Raw genomic sequence first — 20,973 nt, forward strand, 5'->3', positions numbered from 1 at the left:
TAGCAAACAAAATTTCTTGTTATCTGCTATGTACTCAAAGAAGTGCATTCCAGAATTTTTATTCAGAGAAGTTATTTCAAAAATTTCCGCATCAAAAGAACTGAAAGTGAGAAGCGCTAAAGAAGGTAGGAATGCAGAGTAAAGCTAACTGTAGGTATTCGAACGAGATTGTGAACGAAAGCTTTAAAAAATTTAGTGAAGAACAAATTTATGCTATCAAATCTTGACTTACCATAACTTAAAGATAAAAACGTTTTGTTAAATTATATTGAATAATGTCGACGATATTACGTTTTTAGAATATGAAAAAATGGCATTAGAACTAACTTGTTTTTGTTTGTCAATAGAGTTTTCTAAAGACTTCATTTAGTTAATCATAGCTACGCTTTGAGCAAATCTGGAAATCACTAGAATGAATTATCAGTTTTATTGAAAATTGGAAAAAAACAACCAATTGTAGTTCTCAAAATTTTTACATCGCAAAAATAGATGACCAGTATATGGACAGAGAGCATAGTTATATCCATTTTAGATGTGTATTTTGCTCCAAACCATTTTTGTGGGGGAACTATATACTCAACTGGTTTTTTTTCAGTCAATTTTCGCCGATCGATATATTCATCTTAAAGGATTGTGTGCGCTATCATTAGAAAGTTTGTCAAACGTAGAACTTTCAATCAAAGTGATCTTGTTAAATTTCGTTTTTTCCGAGGAGTTACATAGGTTTAAATAAATGTGAACGAGAGCCTAACTTCCGTTGTTTTGTTCACATTTTTCGAAACTTTTGCTTAAATTTCGATAAATTTTAATATGATAAAATTGTTAATGATAGTATCATTGGTTTTGAAATTAAAGATAGAATAGAGCTGATAAAAAAATTGGACTAACTGTTTTGGCAAGATTATCTGCTAAATTTTTTAAAAATCAGCATTTTTTTCATACAAAATGGCATCAAATTTGCATATTTGTTCCATTTTGTCCAGTTTGACTGTTGGCTCAGACATCAATACTCTTTTTTTTTCAAATCGTGCTAATTTTGTCTCGGGTTCTGAAGAAACTTTCCTGAAAAAAATTTTTTTGTGGTCTTTCGCTAATTTGAACCGATATTTTTAAAAATTCTATAGTTTACTTTAGTGTTTTCAAATTTTAATTTTCAGAAAAAATTGTTAATCAATTTTTTACTATGCATTTGTAAAAGTGATTCAACAATCCCATTGCCAGTTTTGAACTCAATTTGATTTTTGCAATGAAATAAGAGTATGATTGTACTTTGGGTCTGACAATTTTGAAAAATTGTTTGCTTTTTTTTCATCCCAGTCAACAAAAACTCTTTTTTTTAAAAATATAGATCGTCTAAAAGAAGCTCGGTTTATGTTCCAATAAAATCTTAAAAAATATTGAGTCTTATGGGTAAAATCATGGTTTTTATGGCTCCGAAAAATTGTTTTCATATTCTAATTTCCTTTATTTTAAGATTTGCATGCATTTGATGTTCCTTTTGTAGTCTTATGACTGTGTTTAAATAATCCAACGTCTAATTGATTATCAATGAGTTAAGGAGAAGCACTAATTAATGCTTTCAATTGATTGCCAATGGATTATTGGTAATCCCGGTATATATTTTTTGAAATAAGTTGGCATTTTCTTACTGTGAATTACAGGCCAGTAGGATTTCAATTTAAACTTTAAATTTTACAAGTTAAATTTAAATTGAAAACGATTCCATTAAATATGCATAATAGTTTCAGTGCAAGGCATATGGTTTTTTGGCTTCAACACCATTTGTTTAAAATTATTGGTGAAAGTTTTATTTCTGCTTTTTATTCAGTGTTAATGTGTAGTCTTTAGACGTAGAGTCACTAATGACATGCATATTAAATATCCTAAATGATAGCAAGTTAAACAAGTTTCCATTTTCAAGTTGAAAGCATACGGTTGTTATGCCTTGCGTTTTTAAAAAATTTGTTTTCAAAAAATATTGTACCCAATTTCATTTTTGTTCCTGCAACTTTTCAGCGTAGCCTTAGCAAAAAATGAGGTCGCGTTTTTTTCTCCAAAGAACAATAATGTAGTCTTAATTGCTGCTTGTTGTTTATATGATGGTTTCCTTCATTGATATTACGATTATTCATAATTAGTTTATTGACATTTTCCAATTTCTGCTGTTATTTTTTAATGTCTTGTCAAACCATCAAATCAGTGGCACATTAATGACAAGGCTTCTATCACAAAAGGGCGCTGAATTAAGGCGATTTCATCAAATGTCATTAGATTGACCGAACAAGGCGATTGTTTTTTTTTTCTTAACTGATGACCTTCTCATGGTAGATAGTCAATTAAAATTGTACCCAAACTTTAATAATCCGCCGGCAGTTTTTTTTCTTAAAACCGGCATTTTAAGTTTCAAATATCTTGGTTTGCTTGTTCAGTAGTTTTTAGACTAAGAACATATTTAATACTTGATGATGATGATGTGTCCAAAGCATATTGTTTGGTGAACTTTGACTCTTTTTGTTAAAGTCGTTTTCCACAATTTCGATAGCCTTGTGATTTGTGTTGAACATCTTTTGATTTGTTTTGTGCCTCGTGAGACATACAGGGGAAACACGATTAGGGAGTTTGCATTTCCTTCTTAATTGGCCAGTAGGTGCCAGTATAATTTTTGACCTCTAACAGAGATAGAACTGCAACTTTTGTGGTTGCCAAAAACTAAGAAGGCTGCGTCTGTGAACCTAAATTGGTTTCCTATTTGAAACTTTGCGGAGCAACATGATTCTGTGGGTTACTCTAGATTGAATTCTGATTCTGATAACTCAATTTGCAAGTTTTGCGAGATGAAAAGCGCATTATGAACGTAAAGTAACTTGCAGCAATTTTGCAGAATTTGATAATAATTTTTAAATGTCAATTACCAGTTAACTACTCTTCTAACTGGTCCATTGACAATTTTGTACAGTTTATACTTTTTCGCTTCAGCTTTGGAAATTAATCGAAAAATTTTTTTCTTAGCTTGCGACAAGTAAGCTCAAATAGATTCCACAGTTCTTTTGTTTCTTTGGAATTCAAGTTTGCGTCGATGCCTCGTCTTTTCAATTGCCTGTGACGTTTTTTCCAAGACTAAAATTTAACAAAGGGCAACTCTTTTCATCCGCTTGTTACCACGTTTTATCTCAACTCACTGAACAATTTCTGTCTTTTTAGACAACTATTTTACCACTTCAATCTTATCTGCATATTCGCAGATTTTCTTTCCTGGTCTATAGTAGCGGTTGGATCATAAAAAAATATTCATTAATGAGTTTCGACGGATGAACAACTTGCCTAGGTACAAGACCAAGCAAAAATGCTAAATCGATATTCTTAGAGCTAAAAAAGCGAGTTGCGCATAAAACCTTCATTTTGCTCGCGTTACGGGAGGTTCTTGGGAGTTTTATTTTCAGAATGGCTCAAAACATAGTGGTGATCGCTAACGACTTTACTGCTTGACTGCGCAGCGTCAGTTTGAACTACCTCAGTCAAATATCTCTGTACTTGAGTCGAATATCAAGTTTTATCCATATATCACATAGCCCGGGTCGAGGTTTGGCGGTGAATTTTTGTAAGAATTGCGGTGAAATGCGGCGAAAAAAAATAATTTTCAACGCGTATTTCTTACATCTTTTTGCGGTGAATCGCGGTGAATTATTTATTTTCACTGCGTTCTCTGTATTCTAACAAAAAACAATCGGCCCCAGACGTGATCGAACCTCTGACCTCCTGCATGCCTTCCACTGCTTAGTCCACTGCTCAAACTTTTACCTACATCTTTGAAATTTCTTGTGAATTTAAATCAGACTGAGCAAACTTTGGAAATCATATGCGGTGAATTTTTGTAAGACATGCGGTGAATTTCGCGCTGAATTTTTGTAAGAAATGCGGTGAATTTCGCGGTGAATTTTTGTAAGAAATGCGGTGAAATGTGGTCAATTATTTTTTTTCACCGCATTCACCCCGCTTTCACCGCATTTCTTACATTATTTTGCAAAAGTTGATGCGGTGAATTTTTGTAAGAAATGAGGTGAATTTTTGTAAGAAATTAGGTGAATTTTGCGGTGAATTTTTGTAAGAAATGCGGTGAAATGCGCTGAAATACTTATTTTCACCGCATTCACCGCAACCACTGCATTTCTTACAAAAATTCACCGCAATCACCGCATATCTTACAAAAAATTTCCTTAGAACCTCGGCCCGGGAGGTAATGAAACTGACTTATTGAAAGAAAAACATTCAAACCTTTCAAATCTTATCGGTTATTTTTATTTGCTCTCTAAAATTTGTTCACGTTAATTTGATGTTGTCTTTTCTTATGGCAATATAGATTGTATAGATCGTGGGTATGATGATAACAAACGTGAAATCTAACAAATATAAGCAATCAGAAGTTTTCTTCTTGAGCTCCACAAGGTCATCTTAATGCCAGGATATTGAATTTGTTGCATAAAAGTTGGCTGTTACATTTAGTCTACAGTCAAAATGAGCAATGCTTTTCTGAAACAAAAAAATGAAAGAGAAACGATTACTTATTCGTTCGGCATACTTCGTCTTATTTTCGTCCAACTTGTCCTATTTTTCCTAGAGCCTTTTTTTCTGTTTTTCAGATTGAAAAGTCAAAACTGTACAATCAAGTTTTCGAAATGGTGGACATGGGTAATGGGATATGTTGTTTTGTCCACAAAACAGAGCCGATGGCAACTTTTGAGTCTAACTGTCACACTGTTGGCATCTATAATATCTCTATGGAGTGCTTATCGTTTGGGAAAAGAAGCCAGAGACTACTACTATCCATTTGGATATCATTGGTTGAGGCATTTGCTGCGACCACCGCAAACTGTCGGAATTGCAAGTAAGGTGATTCATTTATTAAACAATTAGAAAAATACACAGATTAAGAATTCTGAAAAATATGACTTCTGGTCAGACAGTTTTAGACCAGACTGATTTTTTAATTGACCTTAACAGGCCACAATGATCAGACCATCACATACCATAAGATCCGGGTTTAGCCAAACGGTATTTTGAGAAAAACAGAATTATTTGAAAATTTATATTTGCTGATTAATCACCAAAAAGGGTGAAACGGCCAACTTTTTCCTATGCAAGCTAGAACAAGAATTTTTGATGAATTAGACTCTGCATAAACTGAAAACCTCTCATAAAAATTTTGATTTAGCTTCGGAAACTCTTTTACCGCTCATTTGCAAATTTTTCCTCCCTTAAGCCTACACTTTAAAGTTGCACGAAAGCCGCACTAGAGATTATGGTCGCACTCAAGTTGCACTAAAAGAATTCCTTCCTAGGAAGCAAGGTGACAATATATGATCAAGGGACATTGTATGCACTGAAAAATTGTGATGCGCTGTAAATCTTTTCAAAAACTGCGCGCTCAATTTAATTTATTTTGGTAAGTGTATTCTGAATTATACAACTTCTTCAGGTATTGTTTCGCTGTGTATCTGTTTGATTGCCGGAATGATGAACGTGTTTTGCGTTTGCAAACCAGTTCGGAAGCATTGGCAAAATGGTCTCTTCTGGTCGCATCTGATTTCCGCATTCATTCTTGGCGTCAATTGGATACTGATACTGGTTGTGTGCGTAACCTGTGCGCGCGAGGGACAGGCATTTAGCACTCGCGTATGGGCTCGGATAATAATTGGAGCAGCGCTGGTTGTTCTGACAACTCAGGTTTGTTTACACAATCCTAGTTTGGACCTTTACTTTTCTCGTCCGTTCAAAACAATGCCCTAGACAAGATTCCAAGAAACTTTCCGCTCTATTTTTGTATAAATCCTGCTTTGCAGAAACCGCATTTAGGAGGACGCTAGATATATTGACCTAGAATATCAGAAACAAGGCTTGAGTAAATGGGACACACTTTCCCAGGCCGATGTTTCGGCGAAAAAGTAATGTAAGAATTGCAGAATTGCTGTGAAAAGCGGTGAATTTTTTAAAATATATTTTCACTGCAAAACGCCCGCGTCTTTTAGTGAAGAATGAAAATTAAAATTGAAATCATTTTAACACTAACCTTCCTTGTTTTTTTTTATCGCTATCACTTTAATTTTGATTTCCACTGAATAACTTTGAAATAAATATCATGAAATTTCTCTTCCGACTATGAGACGCCTGAAAACGGACCTTATGGTCTAATGGCGATCTTTCTGGTGCTCTTTTTTGTATTGATCAACTGTGTAAGTGCTCTATTTATTCTGCTGTAAAGACACCAGTAAACAATTTATTATTATTAATGCGGGGAAAACGGTGAGTTTATGTGAGATTTGCGGTTTTTAGCGGCAAATTATTTTTTCAACGGAATTACCGCAAAAAAGAAACCGCCATCCAGACACGGTTTCAAAACTGTCGCCTCATGAATGTCAACATTTGTTTTATTCTACTGCGATATCTATCGTTAACTTTTATGATGTTATGTGAATTTAAATTGGATTCAAAGAACATTATGGAAAACAAATGTGTTGAAACTTTTAAAGATTTATTGTTTTTAGCGGTAAATGCTTCAGATTCACCACTTAAGCGTTCGAAAAAAATCACCGCAATCATCAAGAAGCAGCGAAAATAAAAAATTCATCTACTAGAACCGCGAATCTTACAAATTTCACAGCAACAAAATTTACAGTAATTTTTACCGGTAAATTGTGCGGTTTTTAGGGGCATTTTCACCGCTTTCGCGTAGCATTTTTCAAGTAATATAATTTTTTTTTAAAAAAACTGCACCAATAATTCTCGATATTTTAGATTTTGCATGCATAGGGGTCATTGACAATGAGTTGAAATTGATTTGAAATATTCCTTGTTCCGTATAAATCACCTTTTTCGAAAAATATTAATTGTTTATATACGACTAAAAGTAGATGAAAATATGAAAAAATAGTTTGTTTCTTGCGAAGCTGCAGGACCTTTTAGAACTCATATACATAGCAGATCTCTGAATTTGTTTTGAATTGATTTGAGTTTTCACCTCATCTGACACAGGTTATAACGAGACATTTTCGTGAATTAATTACGTTTTTTCTAAATTTTTTGAAGAGTCATTTGTTTTCCATCTGTCTGCTGGTTGCTTCATAATAAATTTGAAAAAAACGTTTAGAATAGCAATTAAAAATCTTTAATAGAAAAACATTTTTTTAAATTTTAGAAATCTGCTCTCTTCATTAAATTTTGCTGTAAGGCAGGTGAAAATTTTTTCAATGCTTTCAACATCTTAACTTCAATTCTTATTTAGTTTCATTGAAAGTTTCAGTCGTTAGAAAATTGTGCTAAATTAGCGATGGAACTTTGTAGGGTCTGTGTTTTTTGTGGTTAATTTTTCCACGGCTCTCAACAAATTCGCCGCTAATCTTGCTTAATTATTTGCAGTGAAGTCAATTTGTAGGTTAAAAGGTTAATATTTGTAAGAATTGCGATTCTTAATGTTGGTTCTTTTTCCGCCGCATTCAACGCTTTCAACAAAAAAGCAAACTTACATCTTTTTACTGCGTTCACTGCATTCTTACTTTTTTAGCGACTCTTAGCGTTGACAACTCGAGCCAGGTTTTCATTTTGATTCCAAACATATCAAGCCTAATTTTTCACAATTGAGAAAAAATAGATTTTTTTAAATTAAAATTTTAACAATAGGGTTTTGGCTTGACCCAAAAATGATCAAATTTTCGACCAAGAAATGGAAAAAGTACGAGAAACCGCAACATCTTTGAAGTAATATGTTGTATAGGAGACAAATTATTTAAGCCCCCCTGCAACAAATTAGCACTTTCAATTTTACCATCTGAAGCTCACAAATGACAAGGTGTTTGATTAAAACAGAAAATAATACGATAAACATGATTTTGATTTACATAACTCCAAAGTCTTAGAATTTGATAGTTCTTGAAACAAAAGAATGAATCAAAGATTACTCATAGATTTGATCAAACTAAACTGTTTTAAGTCAGTAAACCCAAGTATGATTTTCTTGCATATAACACAGTCAGATGCTTCTTGCTTTGAATTTGGGACATTCATTCACAAAAATTTTTTGAGTTCTTGTTTCGAAACGGTGGTGAACTTAGAAGTGAGCAGAAATTTGCTGGAAACTTCTAATTGGTGAGATAAAAGAATATTAGATGATACAAAATTCATATCTAGTTTGTTATATTCGTGCCTATACGCTCACTTCCACAATTGAAATTCACTGAAATTTCTCTTTTGACAAATGGAAGATATTATACAATAATGAAAAATTGTTCCCGGTTGGTACAGAAATTTTTTTTTACAGTGAATGCAATGAAAACGTACACATTTGAAAGAACGGAGAAATGACAACTACGCCAAATCAGAGTACACTTTTAGGCGTACACCAACTCACCTTTTATCAACTACCTCAAGCGGGGATTAAGTTAAAATTTTATAAGGTATTAAACAATGCGTTTCAAAAGTTTGTCATGTAAAAGTCGTTATCCTTAGTGATTACTTTCCAAAATTAAGTTTAAAAAATTGTATGCCAGTTTACGTGTCTCGTGCGTGTTGATACTTTTTAACGCGTCTAAAAATTTAGTTGTTTCGATATTTGAAACTACATTTAAAAGTTTCCTTGTTGTTATCCATACAATTCTTTCGTTGTTTAGGTCTACTATAGAAAACGTTTGCTTTTTCTCTACAATTGAGCAACACTGACTGCGTTGAAATTTTGAATTTTTCCACGAAGAACACAAATAGATGTTTTGAAATCTTCATAAGTATGTAGCTCCTTACAGAGTAAAATTTATGTTCTTCTCTTGAAGATACGTGCTAATCAAATATTTGTTTATGAAATATAATTTCACTCAGGCGCTTTGTTAGTTTTGCATTATTTTTTAAAACATTTTTAGAAGTCGCCCTATCGGTAAAAAAGACATTACAGGATTTCCTTGATCTCATTAACCTACTTTTCAACTCCTCGAGATCAGCACAGCTCAAGCAAATAACCTTTTTTGTATTTTTTTTAGTTGTAAAGAGAAATTAAGCTGGAAATAATTAACTAATAGGCTGACCTAATATGAAACACTTTTTTTAAGAAGGTCACAACAAAAATAGATTCTATCTTTTCCAGCCAGCAGAGTCCTTCCTGAATTCGCAATGTAATGGCAATGTGCACCTCATATAAAAAGAAAAACCTACTAAACGACACGACAACTCTCAGCACATTTTCAAACAGCAACTAACTTTTGTTGCTAACACTCAATTTCGATTTTTATGTCGATACGGCGGTATATCTGGGGCTGTTTACAAGTTTCGTTCTTATGCAAGTGCGCTCAACAATATTTAAATCTCGAAAAACCAAGTATTTATCACTGAAGCCGAGAAAAGAAGAAAAAGATTGCAACATTCAGTCATCCAGCATGATGAGGTAATCAGCCATTGTAAAGTGTAAATCAAGATTAAAACAAGATAAAGGTAGAAACTAGTGCGCTGATAGCTGAAAGTGTCTTCCGTAGGTAAGTTCAGTAAAAGAAATCAAAAACACAACTTCTTGATTCAAAATTGGTCAACGCACAGAACTTTTGGTTACGCTTAAAAGATAATCAGAAATTTTGTAAAAAAAATATGTTTTCCAGTAAATAATTGGCAAAAGAAAACAAGCTTCTCGCTTATCATTTCAGATTAACTCAAAAACAACAAGAACCGATTCGAAATAAAAATTAGGTTAGGATGCTTATATCTTAAATCTTAACAACTAGCCCATGAACGCAAGTACCGCATTAGAGAGAATAAATCAAAATATTAACATATATAGCAGAGCACCCGCAATAATATCAAATTGGTTTGCTAAGTTCTCGATTTCTTTTATACGGCTAGAATGACCCCTAAAATTGGTCAATCTAGTTTGACTGAAAGATTTTGATAACTGTTGTCTGGTCTAAAAGTGATTCATACGAGAAACAAAGTGTATAGAAAATTTTGCGAACAATCAATTTCATTTCAGTCACAACCTGATAAGCGTACCTGAAATCATGTTGATATTTTGATAGCACTCAGAGAAAAAAAAACTTTATTTCAAACTTTTCTGCGACATTCCAACAGATTTGTATTTAATAACTGAATTCGCCATCAAATTCAGTAAAGTTTTATTAACTACTATTATGCTTTGTAACAGACCAGAAACTGCTACGAACCCGGTTAGTGAATTGCGCTTGTCCAATAAAATCAGAAAACTCCATGAATTCAACTCAATTTGAAAAAATATCATCAGAACAATTTTTCCCACCAAATTTCAAAAAAGAGTGATCTTGAATGTTGATCTGAACTATTTCACTTACAGTGATTGGAATGTCATTTGTGCGAGATTGAAATAGGATTCATGTTTCTCTCGTGAAGTTGAAGATATGACGCGTTGTTGGGAAATAAAAGTCCACATATCTTTTTTGGAACAATCTAATTTTTGCTACAGGGGCATGAATGGGAATAATGTTAGCCTGGTAACAAGTATACGTTGCTGACTTGATAAATGCATTTTCCCAGTATCTAACGTTCGTTTTATTAAAAATTAAACGTCAATCGTTTGGGCTGGACTTTCAGCACTCACTTTTATATATACCTTTCAGTATGTTTGTCTGAAAGAGATCTTACCGAGCTTTTGATGAGATGATAGGAATAAATTTTAAAATTTAAAAACTAAACAAGAGAATTGAGCTGCACAATTTATTTGATCTTATTACACATTTGCATTTGGCCAACAAGAAGAAAACTTCCTACAAAAATAACTTAACGAAGTTGGTATCTTACACAAGAATTTAATTAATCTCACATAATAGAAAAGCAGTCATTTCTAGATAGTTCATATTTTTCGATCCTTTAACGATATCTTTGTATTTCTACGAACGCTTAATAGAAAAATGTGGAAAAGAATTCTGTGAATTGTGAAAACGGCTACCACATGTTTGCCGACAAACTGCTTGAGTATATTTGCTGATTTTTTTGACACTGAGACCTCCATCGTCAGTTCGATCCCATAAAGTTCTAGATGACTTCACTTTTTTTAAAAAAATGGACTTCACTGTTTTCAGATTGCAGCAATGATCTTCCAGACGATTTCGCTTTTTTATGTTATAAAAGAACGGTTGATATCATCAATTTCAATCTTTTTTAAAATTAAATTTAGCATAGTTTGGGTTTGACGAACTCGTCTCTTTTCGTTGCTTTGCATTTCACAAATGCACAACAGAGGGTCAAATACTCAACTTCTGGCTTTAAGTTTGTTCCAATTACAAGCGGTGCCCCACAGGGCTCTATTTATGAGAGGTTTAAGTTTAAGTTTTGATTGTTTTCAGCATACGTCAACGATGCATCTGATTGCCTAGTTAATGATTTCTTATGCAGACTGTACAGGAGTTTTAAGAACATGCAATATATCAAGGAGTTTCCGATTGGACACAGAGAGAGCAGAGTCACTGATCAGAGAATTGAAAATCTTCAATGTTCATAATCGAATTATAATGCTTAGATACAGAGCTTTCAATGCCTAATTTTGACGCACACGCTTCTATTATAAAACATAGTGTGATAAAGTTTCTTGAGACTGCGATCTTGGCAAAACTTTTGGCTTCAAAATTTTGGGTTAAATGGATTTTTGCGATTTCCGACTTGAAAGGCAAATAGTATACTGAAAGAGTTTTAGCTCATCGCGTCTAATCAGTTAGCTATTAATTTATTTACTGTGACTTTGTTCTGGTCAACAGATATGTGATATGAATATCTACAATATTTTCGCCGCATTTTGGTATCAGAAAAACATCTTTAGTGGTACCATTTCAACCCTGCGGTAATGCTACGAAAGTTAATTAAAAATGGTTTTTCTTCTGTTAACACAGCTTTCTGTATTTCTTGCAATACAATTGAGAACATATAGTTTTCCTAGGTTAAAATTTTGTTTTTCAACGTGGGTTAAAACCAGCGAAAAAAAAAGCGTTGCATTACTTGAAAAAATTTGAAAAACTGTGATTGCCAATTTTGATAAGAAGCAAAATTGTAATTGATTTGCCCTTTTCACAATTTTAAAATAAAAAAATTTATCAAAAAGTTTTCCGTTCCTTGAAATTTGTAAGAAAATATTTAAAATTCAACATATCACATGCAAGAACTTCATAACGTTCTCAGCAGTCAACCAAACCTGACTCGAAAGATGTAGATATTTCTGAGTAAGCTACTGCGATTTCGTTTATTACAAATAAAGCGTTGCATCACTTTAAAAAAAGTATATGGCAATTATACAAAAAATATTTGCTGAATGTTGTGTTTTTTTATAGCTTATCATAGCTGTTTATTACTAACATTTAATGCGGTGCATATAGGCGCGCGCTTTTTCGTGATCAATTCGTGATCAATTCGTGATCAATTCCGAACACCAAACTCCATAGTTGCTGAGGAGAGGCGTTTGTAGGCTGTTTTTCCAGGACGTATTTAGTGGGGACTATAACAGCTAGGGTCTAACAAAGTCTAACAGGGTACCTAAATTCTAACATGGTTGTCTTCTTGCTATCAACGTTGATAGCAATAGGACAACCATCATATTTTGACCAACAATCCTCCCAACTAATTTTTGAAAATCAGTAACGTAAATGTACTGTTTGAATACTTAAATTTCGTAGATGACAATGATTGCACTTTCGCTGGTGCAGCTGATCAACAGAAGGAGTGAGAGGATAAGACTTCAGAGAGGAGCTGGCGACGGAACAACCGTAACTTGGAATTACGGCCACATACCCAATACCTCCACATACGAGACTGAGTTCATTGAGAGCAATGCTGATTACAACTCTTAAATTTTAAACCTATTTGTCGGCTATAATTTGTTGACCGTCATTAATTGATACTTTTAACTGTTATAACGGTTTGTACAAACTATATAGTTTGTTCCACATCTTATTGGCTTTTGTTTATTATCATGCAAAAGACGCGTAATATATGGCAGCGAACAAAACTTTTTCAGAGAGTGGAAAACATTTCTGAGCTTGATTACAAAACGCATTGAAAAGATGACACTATAATATCTGTAGTGTATTCCTTCAATTCTCTGTCCAGAAGTTTGTAACTAATTACCTCCGAGAAAAAAATTAAACTAGCTATAAAGAGGTTCAGGTTTTTGTTAGAAGGTTGAAAGTGCACAACCAAATGTAAATTGAGCAAAAGATAGTACTTGTTCAACGTATACTTGGCGAGAGAAATGAAGCCTCGAGGAACAAGAAAGACCGAGAGAACGGGTTAACTTATAGATGCACACTAGTCTTGCAAGTAAAAGATGGTCGTTCAATCCTAAATTTGCTCTACACAGTAGCTGCGCCTGCTTAAAGCCTCATAACCTTTTTGGGTTGCATCATTGTGTTTTGAGCGTGTATATAAAGCGTATTGCAACATTTACTCCAATAATCAGGGCTCATTTTTTTTTTCGTTTCGATAAAATGGCTCATTATATAATTCGCACAAGTAATATGCATAAAATCAGTTGCAGTCATGAGTGCTTGATAGGAAATATCAAAACAACGCAGCCCATCAATACTGCTCATCAATACACAAAGAGATCTATCCAGCCCATATTACAGTCCACATGCCGGCAAAACTTGAGATTTCACTAGTCCAGAAATTGCTTTAAAAGGTAAGAACATCCCCGGTTTTAGTTGTTTAAAGTCCATAGTTTTTTTCTTTGATATAGTTGGCGTGTTTGGGTTTGAAACGGGTCTGGACTTGAGAGTCGGTGGTATACTCGGTTTCGAACGTAAGAAACCGTCGACATGTTCGGTTTTAAAGAACAAGAAATCATGAGAAAATGACCGCGATGTACTTCAATTTTTATGCTAATAGGGAATTATTTTGTGATTTAATGAACTGAATACCAATCAATGTACAGCAAGTCTAAAGCTTTTAAATGGAAAATAAATACTTAAAATTTTTTCATCTAGTCTTATAAAGGAGGTAAACAAGAAAGTCTATCAATTTTAACTGTTTTCGAAAAAAAATTGTCATCTATAAGTACTTTTGGAACTCCTGCGATTAGAAAAAAAGGAAAAGATCCGAAATTGGGTATGCTGAAGCGTTCTTGCTTCTCAAACCAAATACACCAAAAATTTTTCATGTCATAAGTTTTGTTTTCTGGGCTAGGTTGATTTTCCGTGCGGAAGCCGTCAAAAACGGGTACGGATATGTGAACTACACTTTCTACTTTTCATAAATTGATTGTGTTCAGGTGAAACATGCCAGACCGTCCCGGACAAATAACCTCTGTCTATTCTTTTGTGCTAGTAGTATATCGTAAGCAGACCTGGGGGGGGGGGTTAAAGGACGTACCTATGTATAAAGATTACCTATAGCCTATTTTCATCAACTTTCCAAAGACGTACCTAAAAAACAGAGTGAGAACAATAGACCTGTCATCTTATCGTAATTACCCGGGGGTAATTATCTTAATTACCCCAGGGAAATGCATCCGCTCTAATGCACTTCAGCTAATCTTATCTACTTAATAAATTATATCTGCGGAACTTTCACTTTTAATCATTTTCACATTTTATTCATCCGCGCATAGTTATCACAACTATAACTTTCTTTCATTCATTGAGATATGGAGAATACTATTTTATCATTTTTCATTGCAATTCAGTCAATTTTTACTAGAATTTACCCAATTTTGGGCTGATATACGTAATTTTTGCCAGTTTACCATTTTTTGCCAAAAACATACCCAATTCTTCCCAAAAAACCCAATTCTGGCAAAAAAATACTAAATTCTGGGCAAAAAATACCCAATTCTGGCCAAAAATACCCAATTCTTGGCAAAAAATATACAATCCTTACCAAAAATTACCCAATTCTTACTAAAAAAACCCATTTCTAGCCAAAAAATACCGAATTGTTACCAAAAAATACCCAATTCATGGCAAAAATACACAATTCTTCCCAAAAAATACCCAATTCGTGGTAAATAATTCCCAATTTTTATCAATAAATATTCAATTCTGGCCAAAATACCCAATTCTTAGCAAAAAATACCCAATTCTTCCCAAAAAATACCCAATTCTTCCCAAGAAATACCCAATTCTGGCCAAAAAATACCCAATTTTCCCAAAAAAATACCCAATTCTGACCAAAAAATACCCATTTCTTCCAAAAAATGCACAATTTTTGGCAAAAAATACCCAAATCCTGGCAAAAAATACCCAATTTTACCCAAAAAATACCCAATTCTTATCAAAAACTACCCAAATCTTATCAAAAATACCGAATTCGTGGCCAAAAATTAACAAGTTTGAGTTGAAAATTCCCAGTTTTATCAGCATATTTCAGAAAATTACCCAAAGTTCAAAGAAATTTACCCAAATTTTTCCTTAACTGTTCGAATGTCTTCCCATTATTCCCACAATTTCGCAATTTTAGGACCTTACAATTTCAAAATCTTTATTGTATTAACGAAATCTCTCACGTGATCACATTAGTTTTGTCTGGAGGTAAATGACCTCTGATTTGTGAATTCTCCTAATAACAAATTTACTGTGTCATCTGTTAATGTGCCTAAAATTCTCACGTGATTAGACAATTAGTCACTATATTATTGTCACAATTACTCGCAAAAGTACGATTAAATCATAGAAATCCACAATTACATCAAAGTGTTGTCATAATTAGGTCATAATAACGTCACAATTACGTCATTCTGTCATCACAATTACCTCATTTTGTCGTCATAATTACGTCATATTCAACAAAGAACTTTTCATTTTCGTTTGTTTTCATTTTCCTGATTTACAGAATTGAGTGCAGTTGAGTACACTAATCTCTACAACTTCTGACAAAAATATTATTTCATCGCAACTTCCATCTTAACGATTTTTACTCTTCCTTTTCTCACTTCTAATCTTACAATTTTTTTTATTTTCAGAGATGCCTCGAAAGTCGGACCAAAAAGAACTTTGCAAGTCTTGCGATAAATTTATTTTGAAATCCAATATGAGTAGACATCAGAAACGTCACGCAAAAGGTTGCTCACATTGCACCCAGTCATTTCCGGACGACGAGAAACTGCGGAAACACATTGCTTCTGTACATGCGCCGTCTCTGGTTATCAAGAAAAAGTTTTCTTGTAGCAGCTGTCCCTTATCCTTCTCTACATATTATCAACTTCTCCATCACAAACGAAACAGTCACCAACGTTCAATTCCTAGCACCTACGAGGACGTTGACTTAACTATCTATGGAGACTCTCCCGCACTTCATAGTGAACTTCAAACGGTTCAACACTTTTTACAAGACTCAGTGCTTGAATTGTCTAGAAAGAAAGTGCATAACTTCAAGTTTTTCGAACTCAGTCACGAAACAGTGATCAACAAATTGGATTTCGTTTACAACGACTTACCCAGTTCAGCGAAAATTAACATTTCCTTTGGTTTTGTACTTCAAAGTGTATAACTCGGACGAATTTCGATACTTTTACGCGGCAGACAACAACCCCATTTTTTTAAATCCTATGGTTCTCTCCGATGACTCAGATCTCAATTTTATCAAATCGAAATTGAGAAGTGAAGATTTTCTCCCCAATCTAATCAATCAACGTCCAGATACGAAATGGAAGTTTTTTTGTGTTACAAATGTCACTTTTTTGTATTTCTCCTCAGTGGTGTTCCTCTAGGCTGTATAACGCAAAATATTCCATCTAGTTTGCTCAGGAACGGTTACGTTAAGTGTTTTGTTTCGGATTGTGAAAAAAAGCCCTATCAAGACAACCTGTGTATGTTCCGTGCTTTAGCTTACGATTTGTACGGTAGTGATGAGCTACAAAATAAAACAATGGAATTGATGCAGATGTTTGTCTCAGCGACAAGGAGAGATGACGAAACCTTTCCAGGAATACATGAAGACGATATTCCTGTACTTGAAGAGATAACTGACAGAAATATTCAAATTTATTCAATTTTTTTTGAGGAACAATCTGAAATGTTTGCTGAACTAACTCGTCGCTCCTTGATGAAACACACAAAGACAACTTCGTTGCTGAGATATGAAAATCATATCTGTTGGACAGCGGACATCAACAAATTCCTCAAAAAATTCCGCTGCTACATATGTGATCACTTTTTCGACAGATCAAACAATTTGTTGGTCCATCTGAAGAATTGTTCCGAAAACACACAACATAGGTATCCCTCAGGAGCTTATCAATTAGCAAAAACCATTTTTGATCGACTGGAAGACGTTAATATTATGGTTGCGCAAGAATTCATGCTTTTTTCTCATCTTATTGTATTTGATTTTGAGTCAATAACCGTCCCCGAGAATACACTCAGAAACACTGATTTGACTTTGTGGATTGGGAAACATGTTCCCATTAGCGTTTGGATAGCTTCCAACCTACTTAAAGACCCAATATTCATTTGCAACGAAGATCCGTATCAACTAATCCGTGATTTTGTATCCAGCTTGACTAATATAGCAGAAAAAATCACACTTATAATGAGGGAAAAACTCAATGCTTTCGTGCTGGAATTGGAAGAAAAGTATTGGGCAGTTCGACAATTGGTTCCAGTTAAAGACAAGCAGGTACCCACTGGAGTGGAAGACTTATTTGACAACGAAGCTGAACCCGACGAAGAGGAGGATGAAGAACTTGAAATTAGGAGACTGAGGTGCGAGCTCAAGATGTTATCAAAATTGAGACAAGACTTTGTGAACTATTACAGCACCATTCCTGTTTTCGGGTTTAATAGCTCTCGGTATGATTTGAACCTGATAAAAGAATATCTTCTGCATCATTTGTTAATCGAGAAAAACGTTGTTCCCAAAGTGATTCGTACGGGGAACAAATATATTGGAATGAACTTTCTTGGCTTGCAATTTCTGGACATTCTTAACTTCCTGGGAGGAGTTACAACTCTGGATAATTTTCTGAAAGCGTATGGAGCCAGTTAAGAGAAGGGTTTTTTCCCTTATGAGTGGTTTGACAATGCTAAAAAAAATGAATGAGTCCCAACTGCCACCAATTGAAAGTTTCTGGAGTAAGTTGAAAAATCATAACGTCTTGTCAGTCGATTACGATAAGTTCATGTATTGCAAAGAAAGGGGAATTGAAGAAAAGGAAGCTTTAAAGAAGCTGAAATTAAAAACAGTTCCCAAAAATGCAGAAGAGAACTACCGGGAACTTCAAAACATTTGGGAAAAGGAGAACACGAACACTTTTCGTGATTTTCTCAAGTGGTATAACAACAAAGACGTCGTGCCCACTCTTGATGCGATGACAATGATGATTCAATTCTACCACTCAAAACAAATTGATATGTTGAAACTGGGCTATACGCTTCCCAACTTAGCAAACAGATTTCTCCATTCATCAACAGATGCTGCATTTTTCCCATTTTGCGAGCAAGACAAGGAATATGATAACTATATCAGAAATTGGCTGACAGCAGGACCCTCAATTATCTTCACCAGATATGCAAAAGTTTGCGAAACAAAGATTAGAGAGTCCGAAAATGTGTGCAAGTCTATTGTGGGCATTGATGCGAGTCAACTCTACCCATTCTCAATGACCAGGGAAATGCCAACGGACTCTACACAAAATGGGAGTTCAATGACGACACTGCAAAGTTTCACCCAAAAAAGAATTGGAGGAGTTTGTTTGAGCAGCAGGTAATCGAATACTTGCAGAGCACTCGTCCAGAATGTTTAATACAGTCACAGTTCAGTCACAAAAAACAGAAAAAAATTGGAACTTATCTCGTCGATGGCTTCTGCTCACATTGCAAAACAGTGTTTGAGGCAATGGGATGCTACTTTCACTTTTGTCCCTGTCAGGAGGAAAAGCCGCTGTTATTTGAAGATATAGAGAACGGATTAAAGACACGGGAACGAGATAGTGATCGAAGAGAGTATCTGCAGGGATTAGGATACACAGCTGTTGAAATACACAGTTGTTGAGTGTCAGTGGAAACAGTGGAGGAGGGAAAACATAAAAGGAGTAAAGGAGTTCGTCAACAAGAAATATCCATTTCAACCACCCCTTTCTAAAAATGCTCTTATTGAAAAAATAAAACGAGGAGTGGTCGATTGTAGCCTTGAAGTCCCCGAACACTTGTACCCTTACTTTGAAGACTTTCCTCCTATTTTTAAGAATTGCGATGTTGGACGAGACAACATATGGGTCCATATGAAAGAATTTGCTGAGCGACACAAGTTATTGTCAAAACCAAGAAAAATGCTCATTTCTAGTTTCAAGCTTGACAGAGGACCAATTATTACTCCACTTTTGTTATTTTATCTGGAAAAAGGAGTGATTCTAAGAGACGTTTTTTGGTTCCTACAATACACTCCCCGCCGCTGCTTCCAGTCCTTTGTGCAAAACGTTGTTGATGCTAGCCGCGAAGGAGACCGAAACAAAGACTCAACAGTTGTTGCTGAAACTATGAAATTGATAGGTAACAGCTCATATGGGTATCAGATAATGGATCGTAGCCGGCATACGACCACAAAATATGTCAAGGGGCCGCAAGTTGATAAGTTTATCAACAACAGATTTTTCAAGACTATGAATGAACTACCAGAAGAAATTTATGAGTTAGAAATGAGCAAAACACGTATCGAGCACAAGGAACCAATAATTGTTGGCTTTTTTATTCTGCAGTACGCTAAACTTACAATGTTACAACTCAAGTACAATTTCTTCTCCACTTTCTGCGACAGAAATAAGTACGAACTCATTGAAACGGATACCGACAGTCTGTACATGGCGCTTAGTGAGGAAAGACTTGAAAAAATCATTCGACCAGAAATGCAATCATTGTGATACTGAATGAGACAGAGCGACTGCAGTGATAATTTTGCAGCAAACTCAAGCAGCAACTTTTTCCCACGTGAATGTTGCAACAAGCATGCGGATTTTGACAAGAGAACTCCAGGCTTGTTCAAAGAAGAATTTAGATGCTCAGAAATGATTGCTTTGTGCTCAAAAACTTATTGCTGCTACGATGAGCAATCAGATACTGTAAAATTATCCAGTAAGGGGCTCAACAAAAACAACATCGAGGAACCCTTAGCCAAATACAGAAAAGTATTGTTTGATGAGGAGCGAGTATATTCAACAAACAGGGGATTTCGCGTAGTCGACAATAAGAAAGTATGCACATATGAACTCAAAAAAGTGGGACTGTCATACTTTTATCCCAAGCGTAAAGTCTGTGAAGACGGAATTCACACTACTCCTTTAGATATATAGGTCATTTTCTTTAGATTTTGTAAATTTTTAGCCTTCTTTTATTTTATATCTTTTTAATTCACTGTTTACCATACAAAATGTCTTTCGAAAAAAATCATTGTATAAAATAACTAAATTAGATACAATTACACCCAAATAATAATTACACTCAAACAAATAATTAAGTACAAAATTTACAATTTTTTTAAAAAAAGTTTTGAAAACCATTTGCATCATTATACGGAATAATGTTTAAACAATTAAAGATTTTGGTTGTCAAAACTTACAAAACGTCAGCAAAGAACTTCAAAATATGAAAATCATTTATATATTTAGACGAGACTTTAGAAAATAACACATGTGCAAAATAAATAGCATATAAACCACACAATTCTGAATCTTGAAGTTTTTCCTGTACTAATGAACCAAAGTTTGCTTTTGTCCGGATGCCATATTTTTCCAAAAATTCTCCCATCGAATCACCGTAGAACAACTTTCCATTTTTATTGGCTAGCAAAATCCAGTGCGAGCCCGGTTGAGTAGATGGATCTGTGTTGATTATACAAAACGTGTTTGTAGGTAAATTTTTTGGCCGAAGATCTGCTGGGAAGGAACCGAGGTATTTGAACTTTAGGTGTGGGAACCTGTTGACAACATGTAAGAGTTGTTGATTATCCATTTTTGGTGACTGATCCCTCCTTATCAATTGCAATTGAGCTTATACGTTCACCACT

The 20,973-nt window shown here is 34.4% G+C and overlaps 1 protein-coding gene across 1 annotated transcript in view; it reads left to right on the plus strand.

Moving 5' to 3' along the window:
• LOC142338110 (uncharacterized) overlaps positions 1 to 12,859 on the plus strand; it is a 13,184-nt gene extending 325 nt beyond the window's left edge. The window contains exons 2-4 of the mRNA XM_075387742.1: positions 4,638 to 4,882; positions 5,474 to 5,721; positions 12,657 to 12,859. Of these exons, the coding sequence (XP_075243857.1) occupies positions 4,638 to 4,882; positions 5,474 to 5,721; positions 12,657 to 12,830 (667 nt within the window). The 3' untranslated portion in view covers positions 12,831 to 12,859. The remainder of the gene's footprint in view (positions 1 to 4,637; positions 4,883 to 5,473; positions 5,722 to 12,656) is intronic.
• The last annotated feature ends 8,114 nt before the right edge of the window (positions 12,860 to 20,973 follow it).

The sequence above is a fragment of the Convolutriloba macropyga genome, chromosome 4 (assembly GCF_964194025.1).
Source record: "Convolutriloba macropyga chromosome 4, txConMacr16.3, whole genome shotgun sequence".
In the NCBI taxonomy this organism is placed as follows: Eukaryota; Metazoa; Xenacoelomorpha; order Acoela; family Convolutidae; genus Convolutriloba; species Convolutriloba macropyga.